Below are 16,180 nucleotides of genomic sequence, written 5' to 3'. Positions count from 1 at the left end.
AAGTTCTTAACCTGAGGTACTATTTCTGGGTTAGCAGAGTCTGTAACCGGAAGCATCTGTAACCTGAAGCGTTTGTAACCTGAGGTACCACTGTACTGTATAGGGGTGATCACATTTTTAAGCAAATCATTCTGTCAAACAATGTTTATAATACAAATAATTTTATCATAGTATTGTGGGTTTTTAAAAAGTACTAGATTATATGTAAAAGTAAATTGGTTAAAGCATTTTGTATCATATTGCTTTCCTTTGATATTGCTTTCAACTGAAAAAGGGATCCATGTTAGTTACAAACTACTAATGTAAAATAGTAGAACTAAAAAATAAGCAGCTACTGTATATCCTTGGCTCCCACATATCATCTATTCAGGACAGATAATGGCGTGGGTTCCTTCACGCAAAAGAATACAACAATTCTGCAGGATAATTGTACTTGTTCTTTTAAAAAAATCCATGAAAGATAAATACAATTCCAGCTTCTCTGTTGCAAAAAGCTAACAGGAATCAATCCAATTTTTCTGAAAACACAGACTCTGAAAGTGACTAATAATAATAATAATAATAATAATAATAATAATAATAATAATAATGTACTTACAACTGGTACAAAGTCAGACAAAAACCTTTAAAAGCTCACAGTATTTGTGAAGAATTGTACACACACCTGTTTCTTAAATTTAGAACATCATCTTCACGAACAAAAAAGTTTGTCCCTAAATCCCACGTCTTGCATTCCTTGGTATCATGGATGGTAAGTGCCTTCGGAAAGGATAAGGGATACAAGATTAAAATATATTCAAAGTGGCAATTATATAATGTTTTGTACACTGTGATTACAAGTCATGTGAATTTATCAAGTTTATAGCGTTGGGCCAACCTAGACATTTCATTTGTTTTACAGTGAAGGGACACTGCTATCTAGCAACAAAAATTAATTTGCAAAAGTACGTAGTGAAGCACCATTGGAGGGAGGATTCATTCAGCACCGCAAAGGACACTGAAATGCAGTGACCAAATTTAAAATGCAGAAATCCTAAATGAAGACTTCTGGTGCTGAGGAATATTGAGAAGATATTACTGAATCCCACAGAGGTTTTGGAAGAGCAAACACTTCCCACTGTCCCCAGACAGCATTATTTTCTTCTATTCTGGACAGTCCTTGCTCTTCAACCCTCCGATTGTGTTTTTTTAATCCATGCCAGCACATATAAAGGTAAAGGTAAACGGACCCTGACCATTAGGTCCAGTATGACCGACTCTGGGGTTGCAGCGCTCATCTCTTTACTGGCCGAGGGAGCCGGCGTACAGCTTCCGGGTCATGTGGCCAGCATGACTAAGCCGCTTCTGGCAAACCAGAGCAACGCATGGAAACGCGGTTTACCTTCCCGCAAGAGCGGTACCTATTTATCTACTTGCACTTTGAGGTGCTTTCGAACTGCTAGGTTGGCAGGAGCAGGGACCGAGCAACGGGAGCTCACCCCAACGCTGATCAGAAGCTCGGCAGTTCGAATCCCCGCAACGGGGTGAGCTCCCAGCGCATCCCTCCACAGCACCACCCGCGTCATGGAAAAGTTCTAAATGCTTTAAAAGATCCCATACGCTGCAGGTATTGATTTTTTAAAATAATATTTGAGGTCCTTTACCAGAGTCTTAGTTGCCATCTAATAGAACCAAAATGCCTAAAAATAGTCACTGTATTTCAGTTGTTTTTAAAGCATCAAGATGGAATTCTTGAAGTCAATGGAAAACAAAAACCCATAATGCCTCTTAGAGAGCAGAGAACAGCCCTATCCTCTAGCAGAGTGTTTCCCAACCCTGGGTCTCCAGCTGTTTTCAGACTACAATTCCCATCATCCCTGACCACTGGTCTTGCTAGCTAGGGATGATGGGAGTTGTAGTCCAAAAACAGCTGGAGAACTAAGGTTGGGAAACACTGCTCTAGCATGCCAGTGCTTAGATGGTGGCACATGCACAACTATTCTTCCCACAGAAAACATACAGTATTTCATCTTGGACACTCCAGCACTAGAGTCAAATCTGATGGCATGCCACATTTAGGAAACTTGTGTTAATAACATTTGACTAGGGAAATGGTAATGGACTGAAATCTATGAAAGTACCATCAGTTATTTGAGGAAACATTCTAATTTTAAAACAAAATTTACTTAGAAAAAAATTGTTCTCCTTACCTTTATTCCTGCAAGAACTATGTTCTTAGCTGAAAAAGATGTATATTATAAAGTTTATTTATTAGATAATTTTCATCAAGCCTCTTTGGCAATAATTCAATTTTTTAACTGCTCCATGATCTTCGAAAAACAGTCATTCCTTCTCAATCCCATCCCTATGAATTACACAACTGTTAAAAGAGAAGCTACAGAAATTCTATGCAATTCCACTTTCATTATAATCTGTAACAAAGATATCAGCCATATAAACAAATCCAGAAGTCAAAACAACATTCATTAAAGACTTAAAACTTAGTACAACATAAATTTACCGTATTTTTCACTCTATAACACGCACCTGACCATAACACGCATGTAGTTTTTAGAGGAGGAAAACAAGAAAAAAATATTCTAAACGAAACAGTGGATGTATGATTTTTGTGGTTCATGCTGTGGCCACAGACGTGATATGACGGTGAGTTTGGGGTAGCCCAATGCAAAAATCCTGAGGATCCATGTGGATCCATGCTTTGTAACCACGTTTTTGCGCCATTGCAGCCCCATGAAACAGTGGGTGCGTGTGTGTTTTTTGGTGCAGGCTGTAGCCATGGATATGCTATGTGATCTGATGGTGAACTTGGGGTGACCCAGTGCAAAAATCCTGAGGATCCATGTGGATCCGTGCTTTGTAAGCACGTTTTAAGTGGGGAGGGAAGGAAAAGCATTCAAGGGACAAGGAGCACGCGTGGGGTGTGTGGAGAAGGATGCTGCTAATAATGCAGGAGAGGGGTTTAAGGGGAGAAGGAGCTTGCGTGGGGTGTGTGGAAAAGGAGCTTTTCGGCAAGCTGAGCGGGGAGGGGGGAGGGAAAGAGCACTGTTGCTTTAAAGGAGCCAACCGGACAGCAGCCACTTACAGCAGTGTAAGCATCTCCTTTCCTCTCCCGCTTTGCTCCTTCTCTCCCTCTTGGCTGCTTTACGCAGCTAATGGCGAATCCCCTGCAACCCAAGTCCTGCTCAGCGGATCAGCTGAGACGCTGGGAGAATTTCCCCCTCTCCCTCATCCCATGCCCTCCTGTCCCCAGCAGCATTTTTAAAAACGTTTTTTACTGGTTTTCACTGCGCTCGTGGCTCAGAGCCCTCCTGTGCCCTGCCTTCCATTTGCAGCCTCATTGCTCCGTTTAGAGAGCGCACGGACCTTTGCTAGCTGAGGCTGCAGCAGCTGTTGCTGGCTACGCGGCTTTTTCCGGCTCCCGTCTGTCCCTCCTCCCGTGTAAGCGGCTGCTGCCCGCTTTGCTGCCATGGCTCTCCTTCCCTCCATCCTCCCCGGCTCCTCCCCCTCCTCCTGGCTGTAAAGCAAGCAAAGTGGGACAGAAGCCCTGCAAGCGGCTCCCGCTTTGCTTGACTGACAGCAGCCATGGCTCCGGTCGAGTGCATTCGCTCCGTAACACGCACAGGCATTTTCCCTTACTTTCTAGGAGCAAAAAAGTGCGTGTTTTGGAGCGAAAATTACGGTACGCATTTTAATATGCACATTTTATCCTTATTAAATGTACAACAGGGAGGAAAATGGTGTTTCTTAAATTACCTATCTCCACTCCAAGCCCACCCATTCCACTCAGGAACACGTGAGATTGAGCCATCTTCTGCATTGCTGTGTCTCCAAGAACATACCTCTGCCGACTATGTGCAATTAAGAAAAGAAAAAAGGAGTAAATAGCCATAAAATAACTATTCAGTGGCATGATCCCTTCTACAAATGGGACTACTTAACAAAAAGGATCCAAGTGGACATCAGGAAATCACAATGAAATAGCAAAATTTGGATATTGTCTATTATCTGCAGGGTACAGAGTTTCAACACAAAATACGGTATACAACATATGTATATTGCAGTAACATGATTTTCAGAATATTTGCCTTTCTTTTGTATTCTTACTCATGAGAGTACTAAGCACAAAAGCTGTAATCCTGCATGCAGATGAAATGGGATTCAAGCAGTCTGTGTGGAGGACTACAGCAAAAGTAATCTATGGTGCTGAGCCAAGAATATTGCCATTTTTAATTTCCAAGCTAGGCCATTGTTTCGGCACATGACGATAAAGGCATTCTATCTACAGAAAATGCCACTTAAGTCAAGTACAGAAAATAACTAAGGGCTTTCCTTAAACATAGTTTTAGATGAGATTATGCATTGTTCTTTAAACACAGTGCAAAAGACTTGCCCAAGATTTGACGGTTATCACATAATCAGCACCTATTTCCCAAATGCTATTTGAATTTGCTCTTCAGTCACTGCAACAAAGGCTTTTCAGTCATGCCAATACAGACTATTCAACTGTATGTAATAGCAAGTTGGCAATAGCTAAACCCCATTAAAGATCAAGAATCATGGCAGCTATAGTGTGTTCCATACATCAGGAACCGCTAGTATTTGAACTTTAGCGAAAACAAGCCAAATCCATCATTAGCACTATTATGAATCTACTATGCTTCACTATGTTACTAAATTACTTACCTGTACAAAGCATCATCAATTTCCATAGAATCTGCTGCCATTATGATATATTTGCTTGGACTAGAAGTAAAAAAGATAGGTGTGATCACCAACAAAAAAAGCAACACAGTTCATTCACTTTTGTTTTCTCAACTAAGCTAATACATGAAAAGATATGCACAGAAATAAGTATTTTAATAATACTGGACTACACAACAACAGGGGTGATATGGTTGCTGCCCTGAAAGGATGGAGTATAACCCATACTAGACAAACAAGAGGCCCAAATGTTAGAAATTCAGAAATGGGAATGGAGCACAGTGAGACAATGGCTACCATGCAGTATCTGCCAAACGTAAGGAACTAGCAAGAGCACCCTTTCCTTGTTGATCGTTTCTAGCAAAACAGAAAAAAATCATTAAGTTTTTAGAAACCTTTATTGTAAGGGACTAAAAAAGAAACAGATTTTAAATCATTAAGCACCTGCAAGTCTCCTAGGTTCGCGTCAAAAGATAATCCCTTTAATAAGTACTTATTAGAATCCAATATTGTATGTCTGCTAAAATCAGTGTTTTAAGAAATGTGGATGCATTTCAACCTTGTATATGCTGTTAAAACATACGGGGGGGGGGGGAGAGAACTGAGACTGGCCCAAGTCAGTGTGCATTTCTCTGGAAACACATATTGGGAAAAGTGAAAACATTGCAGGTGTTGCTAGCATATACCGTATTTTTTGCTCTATAAGACTCACTTTTTCCCTCCTAAAAAGTAAGGGGAAATGTGTGTGCGTCTTATGGAGCGAATGCAGGCTGCGCAGCTATCCCAGAAGCCAGAACAGCAAGAGGGATTGCTGCGCAGCGATCCCTCTTGTTGTTCTGGCTTCTGAGATTCAGAATATTTTTTTCTTGTTTTCCTCCTCCAAAAAACTAGGTGCGTCTTATGGTCTGATGCGTCTTATAGAGCGAAAAATACGGTACTTTGAAGGCCTTTAGTGCATATCAACTGCTACTTATGTCCTTTTTCAGGCAGTTTTTGAGTTCTGAGGGGCTGCACAGAAGAAACAGCTCCACTTCCTGTTTCAATCAAAGGTTGGTTTTAAGAAGCACAAGAGTCATTCTTCCTGCCATAAAGCATAGAAGAGAGACATAAGCCTTATATTTTTGGATAATGGAGTCTTCTAGGGGTGGAGCTCTAATAAACACCGAATGGATCTTTAGATGAGATGGACCTCTTCACTCCATTCCAAACGGGAGAGAATTTATCTCTGTGACCCATTCAAGTCTGTGTTGAAACAACACAGTATTTGTTTAACCAAAAATGAAATATTAAGTTGCAAGGATAATGCCATCCAAGAGTTGTTGCATGGCCTGGTCAATACTCTGTACTATGCTTTGAATGAATTGGGGGTGGGGTGAATCTTTTTGAAAGAAGTGAGTACTCTCAGTTCTAAAAATATTTTATTCTTGGACATGTATCCTGGTAAATAATTATGATTATTGTTTTGTTATCATTCTACCTCACGGATTTAGCAGAACTGGGGACAGGTCTCCTACTATTTCCATTTCTTACTGTTTCTTTGTAGGGTATTTGATCATGGCTCAGTCCTGCAGAAATTCAGAGAAACCCTAAGCTATTATTTTCATTTATTTTATTTGAAGTACCACAAGCTAGCATCAGATCTTATTCCTTTGACCCACAGCTGTCTTTGAGGATCTTTTGAATGGTTGGTTCCCTGTTCAAAGTTAAGTGTTACTGATATTTAATATTGATTTATAAATAATTTTGATTTCATTTGACTCGTGGTTATGTTTCAAGTTACTGATGCTGTTGTTGTTACTATTTTTTTTATTCTAGAATATATGCAAATATTCTTAGACACTCCCCATTATATTATTGTAGTTAAACAAGATGAGCCTTGCTAGTTCAAGCCAAAGGTCCATGGAGTCCAGCATTCAATTTTCCACAGTAACAAATCCTACACCTTACACAAGTCAACAAGTGGGGTATGAAGACATTAGCCACCCCCCTACTGCGGGACGCGAGTGGCGCTGTGGGTAAAACCTCAGCGCCTAGGACTTGCCGATCGTCAGGTCGGCAGTTCGAATCCCCGCGGCGGGGTGCGCTCCCGTTGCTCGGTCCCAGCGCCTGCCAACCTAGCAGTTCGAAAGCACCCCCGGGTGCAAGTACATAAATAGGGACCGCTTACTAGCGGGAAGGTAAACGGCGTTTCTGTGTGCTGCGCTGGCTCACCAGAAGCGGCTTAGTCATTCTGGCCACATGACCCGGAAGCTACGCCGGCTCCCTCGGCCAATAAAGCGAGATGAGCGCCGCAACCCCAGAGTTGGCTACAGCTGGACCTAATGGTCAGGGGTCCCTTTACCTTTACCTTACTGCTGCTCCCCAGCAGCTCACATTGTCACTCTTTGATCTTGGAGATTCTGCATAGCCCCTGTTGAGACTTATTGTCCATGAACTTGTCCAGTGCCTGAGAAGCTGCCTAGGCACCTGGCCATCACTATGAAACACATCTGTCAGGGGCTCAGGAGCAGAGGCACAGGAGAGGGAGGAAATGGAGAGCGAGGGGGAGGAATCCGAAGGGAGCGTAAGCGATGACAGTGGTCCGAGGAATTCCCTGAGTCTTTCCAGCGAATCGGAAGATTCACAGAACGGGGCGCCCATGGTCAGAGCAAGGGGGGTGCCTAGGGGGACACCCCAGGAAGAAGGGGCCAGAGGGGACTCAGAGAGCAGCAGTTGGAAATCAGGACCAGCTTCCCCACCAGAGCGCAGTGGGGGGGAGGAGTCCCAGGTATCGGGATCAGGCTGCTCACCACCAGCGGGAGGAGATGAGTCAGGATTGACCACGCCTCCATCAGAGAGCGCGGAAACGGTCGAGAGGAAAGTTGGAGGCTGGGCGCGCGCGCCAAGTTCAAATGTACAGGCGAGCGGCACAGCAGGTAGCCCGGATAGGGAGCCAGGTCCTAAAGCCCGCCGGAAGGAGGGACAAGAGTCAGGGGGGTCAGCGTCAGAAGAGTCCAGAAAGGAGGAGACCCCGGGGGGGGGGGGGCAGAAGGACCCAGAGGAGGAAAGAACAACGGAAGAGGTGGAGTAAGGCTAGAGTCTTAAACTGGTGTACAGGGGGCGGAGACTCAGACGGAGCTTCGCCGGTCTAGGTTCTAAGACGTAGAGCTGCACGCTGCGGCTTGTAAATGGAAACTGAACTTCAATAGACTTTTGTACATTACAACCGGCTAGCGTTGGTCCTCTGTGAGCTGGGACCTGGAGGCAGCTCTGACAACATCCTATTCAGGTTTGGGTCTGGCATGCTAGTGAATTGATAGTCAGATACAGCCCAATAGTCCAGGATGCCATGATGCTGATGTTTCCTGAAATAGTAGCCTGATACTTACTTAGCACAATTGTAAGGAGCCCTAGCACGATTTTTTACCTTGAAAGGGGCAATATAAACACGCTGATTCCCGGACCGTCCACGGGCCAGATTGAGAATGTGATTGGGCTGTATCCGGCCCCTGGGCCTACCGTTGCCTACCCCACAAGGTCCGAGGGACAGTGGACCGGCCCCCTGCTGAAAAAGATTGCTGATCCCTGGCCTAGCCCCTCCGTTTCGGTCACTGTCTTGTACATATGCCCACGGAAATAATAACAGAAAAGCAAACCTGGAGCAACAACTCAGGCACAGATACAGCAGCCTTACCTGCCTCCAAATTTCACAGTTCTGTCGCAAGGTGCACACAGCCTTTGATGCAGAGAGAGAGAGAAAAAGAGAAAGTCTCAACAACAGAGTGGTACACACTCTGCACATTCAGATATTCTTACTTCTTGTCTTCCAGAAAAAATGAAGGGTTTGGCGTGGGGTTTTTTTTTTAGCTCCTTAGGGACAAACACATGTATTAATGGAAGTTGAAACATAGCATGGGCGCAGCCGGGGGGGGCAGGGAAGCAGCTGCCCCCCCATCATGTAAATCAATAAAAATACTTAACTGAGGTTTGGGGGCCCCCCAACATGAAGCCTGCCCCGTGACATAAATCCTGGCTACGCCCATAAAACATGGCACGGAATTATTATTATTATTAGAGAGGGTAATTATGAAAGTTGAATGTGGCATAAAATTTTGAATTCTAGGGGTATTGTAATTATGGAAGCTGATACTTAATTTGGAAGTGGTGGGGTGTAATTCTAGAAGCTGAAACCTGGCATTGAATCTTGTATCTTTTTGGAGGGGACACGTAATTCTAGAAGCTGAAACCTGGCATTGAATCTTGTATCTTTTTGGAGGGGACACATAATTCTAAAAGCTGAAACCTGGCATTGAATTTTGGGTATTTTTTTGGAGAGGGGGCACATAATTCCAGAAGCTGAAACCCGGCATTGAATTTTGGATTGGGGTGGGGTGAAGTTATGGAAGCTGAAACCTGGCATTGAATTTTGCATCTTTTTTGGCGGGGGGGGGGTAATCATTCTAGAAACTGAAACCTGGCCCTGAATTTTGGATTTGAAGAGGGGATGCAACTATAAAAGCTGGATTTTTTTTGGGGGGGGGGAGAGGCTGTAATCACAGAAACTGAAACCTAGCGGTGTATTTTAATTTGGGGAGGGGGTGACTGCCCCTTTCCCCCCACCCGAATTCACGTCGAACCAAAAAATAAAAAATAAAAATTGCCATGTGCCATGTCATGCCACGGCTTCCCTCGTTCCTCCCGTCCCAGGTTTAGGCTGGGGGGCTAAAGCCTGTGAAGACGACCCCCATTTCATCCCCTTGGTCGGTCGGTCGGTCGGACAGGTCCCCTCGCCCCGGCTGCCCCCTCCAGCCCAGCCTCGGCCAAGCGCAGGCCCGGCCGGCCTCCCTCGCCGCAGAGGCCTCGGCGGATTCCTCACCCGACACCCTCCTCCTCCTCGCCGGCGGCGGCTGCCTCTCCGCCCCGTCACGCGGCGCTCCGTCGGCCCCGAACCTCAGGCCCTGAGGGGAAGCGACGGGGAAGGCGGGCAGGGCGGTGAGGGAAAAGGAGGAAGCGGCGTCGGCGGCGTCACCGCAGCTCCGAAGCCGGCGAGGAAAGCAGCGGCCTCGCTCCGCCCCGCGGCGCCCTTCCCGGGTGCGGGGAGGCCGGGTCCGCGGCGCCTCGCAGGCCAATCCGGTTGCCGGCGCCACACTCCGCCTCCTGACAGGACGGAGGCCTCCCTTCTCGCCGCCAACCCCGCCGCGCGCGGTTCTCCTCAGGCAAGGTAGGCCGGCGCTTGGCCAGTCGCTGCGTGTTTTCAAATGCAAAAAAGAAAACAGCAGGAGGAGGAGGAGGAGGCGCGAACGACGCGTGACTGGCGCGAACGTGTGAAAGAAGCAGCGCGCGAAAGGCGGGCGCGCCCTGTGGGATTGGCAACAGCAGCGGCTCTCAACTTTCTCCCGACTTTTTGTTGTGGTTAATTTGTTCCTAGTCCTCATGAGTGCGCATATCACGATGAAATTCTCTGAAGCAGTAGGGCATGGGTAGGCGAACTAAGGCCCGGGGGCCGGATCCGGCCCAATCGCCTTCTAAATCCGGCCCGCGGACGGTCCAAGAAGCAGTATGCAGTGTTTTTACATGAGTAGAATGTGTGCTTTTATTTGAAATGCATCTCTGGGTTGTTTGTGGGACATAGGAAATCTTCCATTTTTTTCTTTTTCAGAATATAGTCCGGCCCCCCACAAGGTCTGAGGACAGTGGACCGGCCCCCTGCTGAAAAAGTTTGCTGATCCCTGCAGTAGGGTCTTAGATCCCCCCCCCTTTCAGAATGAAAATTTTCAATGCCAAATTTTCTTATTGATAAGAAACACATTGGAAGGAAAATAATAACAACAACAACAACAACAACAACAACAATAATAATAATAATAATAATTTATTATTTATACCCTGTCCGTCTGGTTGTGCTTCAACAACAACAACAATAACAACAACAAAATAATAATAATTTATTATTTATACCCTGTCCATCTGGTTGTGCTTCCCCAGCCACTCTGGGCGGCTCCCAATCGAGTGTTAAAAACAATACAGCATTAAATTTTAAAAACTTCCCTAAAAAGGGCTGCCTTCAGATGTCTTTTAGAGATAGGATAGCTACTTATTTCCTTCACATCTGGTGGGAGGGCGTTCCACAGGGCGGGAGCCACTACCAAGAAGCCCCTCTGCCTGGTTCCCTGTAGCTTCACTTCTCACAGTGAGGGAACCACCAGAAGGCCCTCGGCGCTGGACCTCAGCGTCCGGGCAGAACGATGGAGGTGGAGACACTCCTTCAGGTATACTGGACCCAGGCCGTTTAGGGCTTTAAAGGTCAACACCAACACTTTGAATTGTGCTCGGAAACATACTGGGAGCCAATGTAGGTCTTTCAAGACCAGTGTTATATGGTCTCGACGGCCGCTCCCAGTCACCAGTCTAGCTGCCGCATTCTGGATTAGTTGTAGTTTCTGGGTCACCTTCAAAGGTAGCCCCACGTAGAGCGCATTGCAGTAGTCCAAGCGGGAGATAACCAGAGCATGCACCACTCTGGCGAGACAGTCCGCAGGCAGGTAGGGTCTCAGCCTGTATACCAGATGGAGCTGGTAGACAGCTGCCCTGGACACAGAATTGACCTGCGCCTCCATGGACAGCTGTGAGTCCAAATGACTCCCAGGCTGCGCACCTGGTCCTTCAGGGGCACAGTTACCCCATTAAGGACCAGGGAGTCCCCCACACCCACCCGTCCCCTGTCCCCCAAAAGCAGTACTTCTGTCTTGTCAGGATTCAACCTCAAAAAAGAAACAACCAGCAGTGATTGATGTGTAACATAGGGCAAGACTGCTTTGCAATAGTATCATGGTGCATCCAGAAAATATAAAGCAATGCAGCTGCATAAGAACATGAATCACCCCCCCCAAAAAAAAATAATAATAATGATGAAGAGATGAAGAGCCTCTTACATGTGTACCCTATGTATACAAACATGGGGAGGGGTGTGAGTTTGCTTTCGCCAGCTAACTCATTTATATAACGTCTAATTTGAGACAAACTCTCATCTCACCTACACAAGACTTGCTCTTTTCTGATCTTTTGTATTTGTCAGAGTTGAAAATCCCTGTTCTCAACAATACGTTGTGCAGAACTGTGGAAGAATTGTCTATGTGGTCTTGCTCTCGTTTTGAAAAGAGATTTGTTATTATTATTATCTATTAAATTTGTATACCACCCTTCGTATTAATCCACATAACGTATTTTTCGCCCTATAGGACGCACCGTCCCATAAGGCGCACCTAGTTTTTTGGGGGGGAAATAAAGGGGAAAAAATTATTTCCCCCCCCAGGCGCGGGGCTGGGGCGCCCGAGCTTCCCCCGACCCCAGCCCCCAAACAGGCAGCTCTCTGCAAGCCGTGGGAGCCCAGCGCTGGCTCCCGCTGCTTGCGGAAAGGTCTGCGAAGCCTGAACGCGCTGAGCTCAGCGCGCGCGGGCTTCAGCATGCAGGCAACTCTCCGCAAGCAGCGGCAGCGCTCCCGCTGCTTGCGGAGAGGTCCGCAAAGCCTGGAGAGCGAGAGGGGTCGGTGTGCACCGACCCCTCTCGCTCTCCAGGCTTCACCGAAAGCCTGTATTTGCCCCATAGGACGCACACACATTTCCCCTTCATTTTTGGAGGGGAAAAAGTGTGTCCTATAGGGCGAAAAATACGGTATATGGATATATGAAAAATTTTATACTACACTGAAAAGTTTAAATGTTTTCTTTGATCGTCCTTGAATCTTCCTGCCACACTTGCCACCTAAACTTAAAAGTGCTAAAACAGATTGAAACTGCCTCACATTTCTAAGCATCTGGGTAGGCTTGCCTAAACAATAATGTTTTTAGCAGGTGTCAAAAAGAGTACAGTGAAGGTGCCTGCTTTATCTCAATAGGCTGGGAGTTCCAAAGTTTAACGATTGAAGCGGCTGTGGCTGCATGTGCGGTAAGGCGATATCATGGGTAAATCAAGTTATTAAGGTCTTTCTGAACTAATAGAAACACATTGAACTTGGCCCAGTAGCTAATAACAACAGCAACTCAGTTGCCAGGGGCAATGTAGGGCTGTAGCTTTATGGGTTGAGCTTCTAGGTAAGTGTGAGCTCAGCATAGCTGTCAACGTTTCCCTTTTTAAAAGGGAAATAGCCTTATTCCGAATAGGATTCCTCGCGAGAAAAGGGAAAAGTTGACAGCTATGGAGGTCAGGCTGAACGTAAGAACCCATAGATTGACTAGCTTGTAGCAGTATTTGCTACATAAACAATATGAAAACAAACTGTTGCGAACATCAGTGAAAATTATCATTCACACCAAAGGAAACGGGGATGTTTTAAAATACATTTTTAATGACACTTGAAACAGGGTCTAATGTTTACATTGTTTATTCATCAGGTATAGTTTTACTGATGATATTAGCTGTGTATTAACACTGAAACCAAGCAGAGACAAAAGCAGACTGACAAACACATTAGCAATTAATAAAAGAGTCCCCTGGGCTGTCTGACAGCCTATCAGGAAAGAAGATCTTGAAATATAGATTGAAAGCAAAACAAATCAGGTGACATTTATGTACTTTTTATTAGTAAATTTAGAAATACATAATGCAGACTCAGACGTATGTAGTTCAGGTGACTATTATAGCACTTGTCATGTTAACTGAGTGAATCCCAATTTAAGAGATTCAGAATATCAGGAGCAGTGTTGTGGGATTGCACATGTCTTCTCTTCATTGCTCTATCATATACAGTGGTACCTCAGGTTACATACGCTTCAGGTTACACACTCCGCTAACCCAGAAATAGTGCTTCAGGTTAAGAACTTTGCTTCAGGATAAGAACAGAAATCGGGCTCTGGCGGCGCAGCAGCAGCAGGAGACCCCATCAGCTAAAGTGGTGCTTCAGGTTAAGAACAGTTTCAGGTTAGGTACGGACCTCCGGAACGAATTAAGTACATAACCTGAGGTACCACTATATAAATTATCCCATACACACATACTTATACTTGTTTGGTGATATATACAACCTGGATTGAAATGAACCTTTGTAGTTTGCAAAACTCACTTTGATACTCATATTTTTTAAAAAAAATTGGGCAGGAGAGCACATTTTGATCACATGACCCACTACTGCCTCCTGCAACTGCAGTGCGCAATGTTTCAAATCTAAACTTTTTATTTCAAAGAGTGAAGCTACCATGTGAATCCAGAGGTAATATATTTTGTAGATCTTAAAAGGGGGGTGGGAAACATTACAGTGGGACCTCGGGTTATGAACTTAATTTGTTCCAGAGGTCTGTTCTTAACGCGAAACCATTCTTAACCTGAGATGCACTTTCACTAATGGGGCCTCCCGCTGCTGCCGCGTCACCAGCGTGCAATTTCCGTTCTCATCCTGGGGCAAAGCTCTCAACCCGAGGTACTACTTCCGGGTTAGCAGAGTTTGTAACCCGAAGCGTTTGTAACACGAAGCATTTGTAGCCCGAGGTACCACTGTACTCTAATTCAGTAATGGCCAAACTTGACCCTCCAGCTGTTTTGGAACCACAACTCCCATCACCCCTAGCTAACAGGACCAGTGGTCAGGGATGATGGGAATTGTAGTCCCAAAACAGCTGGAGGGCCAAGTTTGGCCATCACTGCTCTGAATCAACTTCACAACAGATATGAAACCAATGAAAAATTGTTAGCACCAAGCGATTGGTTTTCGCCTTCTGTTTCGTTACAGCTACTGAAACATATTTCAGGAACAACATGCTTCCTCTAAGTTTCTTATTATACTCCTTAGCATGTACCAGTGATTCTTCTGGAGACAAGTCAGTTGCTCCCTACTTGTAGTCCTAATCAGAGATGTGGGCTATAAATGTTCTGAAGTTCATCTAGCATACAGTAATTGGATCTAAAACTCATTCAAGGCATTGGGAGGATGTTTTGACCAAACTGCGGGAGGCAGTGGAGGACAGAGGTGCCTGGCGTTCTCTGGTCCATGGGGTCACGAAGAGTCGGACACGACTAAACGACTAAACAACAACAACAACCTATTGATAAGAAGACACAGTGGCGTAGCGTGGGTTATCAGCACCCGGGGCAAGGCAAGTAATTTGCACCCCCTAACCCATGGATTTGCGCCCCCTAACCCGTGGATTTCCCTAACCCCCAGATGTTGCGCCTGGTGCGGCCGGCCCCCCCCCCTGCACCCCCCACGCTACGCCACTGAGAAGACAGCCTTAGAATATTCTATAGCTGAAGAATGTCGGTCTAAGATGGGTAAAGGCAAATATCTTACACAAGTGAAACAATAACCCTTTCTCCAATCTTAAAAGTCTGGTTACATTCTTAATTGGCTAGGATACATGTGTGTGTGTGTGTGTGTACATATGTGTGTGTACACACACACACACACGTATATATAACAAATTGAAAAATCAGAATAGAAATATCAAAGTTTAAAAACTAAAAAAACACTGCATTAGAACATGTAATATTTAGCTGTGCCTATAATCCACAAAGGTCTAATTATTTTTTTGAAAAAGAAAAATAAAACCTCACCACAAACAATATGAAATGTGTCTGAAATTATATTATAATTATGTGGTGAAAGTTTTGGCTTCTGCAACCCATCAAGTGTTACCAGACAAAGTAGAACTGAGTGAAAGGAAGTCGTGGATTTGACAATACAGTAGAGGCCTTCAGGAATTAGTGTTGCAGCTGTAGGGTTTGTTAGAATCTCCATTTAAATCCTCTGTAACCACACCTTTTCCCTGTGACCTTCTCAAGATGCAAGTAGGAATCTGTTCACCTGCAGTAGCATAGGCGGACTTGTGTAAAGATGGACACTATATAACCCTGAACATAATTTTGCCCCCCACCCCCATGTGAACTCAGTGAAAGAGTTCTCTGTGCCATAAAACCACAATCTGAAATGGAAGTCTGTCTTTGTCGTTTTTGTCGTTTCATACTTGATTGGCATCTGCAGACAAGTAAAAAAGCTACTGATATACCGTATTTTTCGTCCTATAGGGCGCACCGGCCCATAGGACGCACCTCGGTTTGGTGGGGGGGAATGAATAAAAAAAATTATTTCCCCCCTCCCCCAGCCGCGGCTGCCGCCCCAAGCCTTGCACACACCTGCGCGAAGCACGGGGCACCCTCCGGAGGGCTCCGCGTGCTTCGGGCTGCAGGCTGCCGCCCCAAGCCTCGCGCACCCGGCAGGACCTCCCGCCAGGCGCGCAAGGCTTGCGGATAGCTTCCCGAAGCCTGGAGAGCGAGAGGGGTCAGTGCGCACCAATGCCTCTCGCTCTCCAGGCTTCAGCGAAAGCCTGCATTCACCCCATAGGACGCACACACATTTCCCCTTCATTTTTGGAGGGGAAAAAGTGCGTCCTATGGGGCGAAAAATACGGTACTTCGATATGTATAAGAAAATGGTTTAATGAGTCATTTAGAGATAGAAATGTAGAAAGACGACCCAGCAAAAGTATGTTGTGATAAGTTTCTTCCATTATTT

At 45.4% G+C, this 16,180-nt stretch overlaps 1 protein-coding gene across 1 annotated transcript in view; it reads right to left on the bottom strand.

Annotated features, from left to right (window-relative positions):
* The window catches only part of UBA6 (ubiquitin like modifier activating enzyme 6), a 50,946-nt gene extending 41,264 nt beyond the window's left edge, over positions 1-9,682 (bottom strand). Inside the window, exons 1-6 of the mRNA XM_081883877.1 lie at positions 9,557-9,682; positions 8,375-8,416; positions 4,684-4,743; positions 3,754-3,848; positions 2,190-2,218; positions 665-759 (exon numbers count right to left, since the gene is read on the bottom strand). Coding sequence (XP_081740003.1) covers positions 665-759; positions 2,190-2,218; positions 3,754-3,848; positions 4,684-4,724 — 260 coding nt within the window. The 5' untranslated portion in view covers positions 4,725-4,743; positions 8,375-8,416; positions 9,557-9,682. The remainder of the gene's footprint in view (positions 1-664; positions 760-2,189; positions 2,219-3,753; positions 3,849-4,683; positions 4,744-8,374; positions 8,417-9,556) is intronic.
* Positions 9,683-16,180: the final 6,498 nt, after the last annotated feature.

This window comes from Podarcis melisellensis (genome assembly GCF_964234715.1).
Source record: "Podarcis melisellensis genome assembly, chromosome: 13".
In the NCBI taxonomy this organism is placed as follows: domain Eukaryota; kingdom Metazoa; phylum Chordata; class Lepidosauria; order Squamata; family Lacertidae; genus Podarcis; species Podarcis melisellensis.
This window is presented reverse-complemented; position numbering and strand designations above follow the sequence as displayed.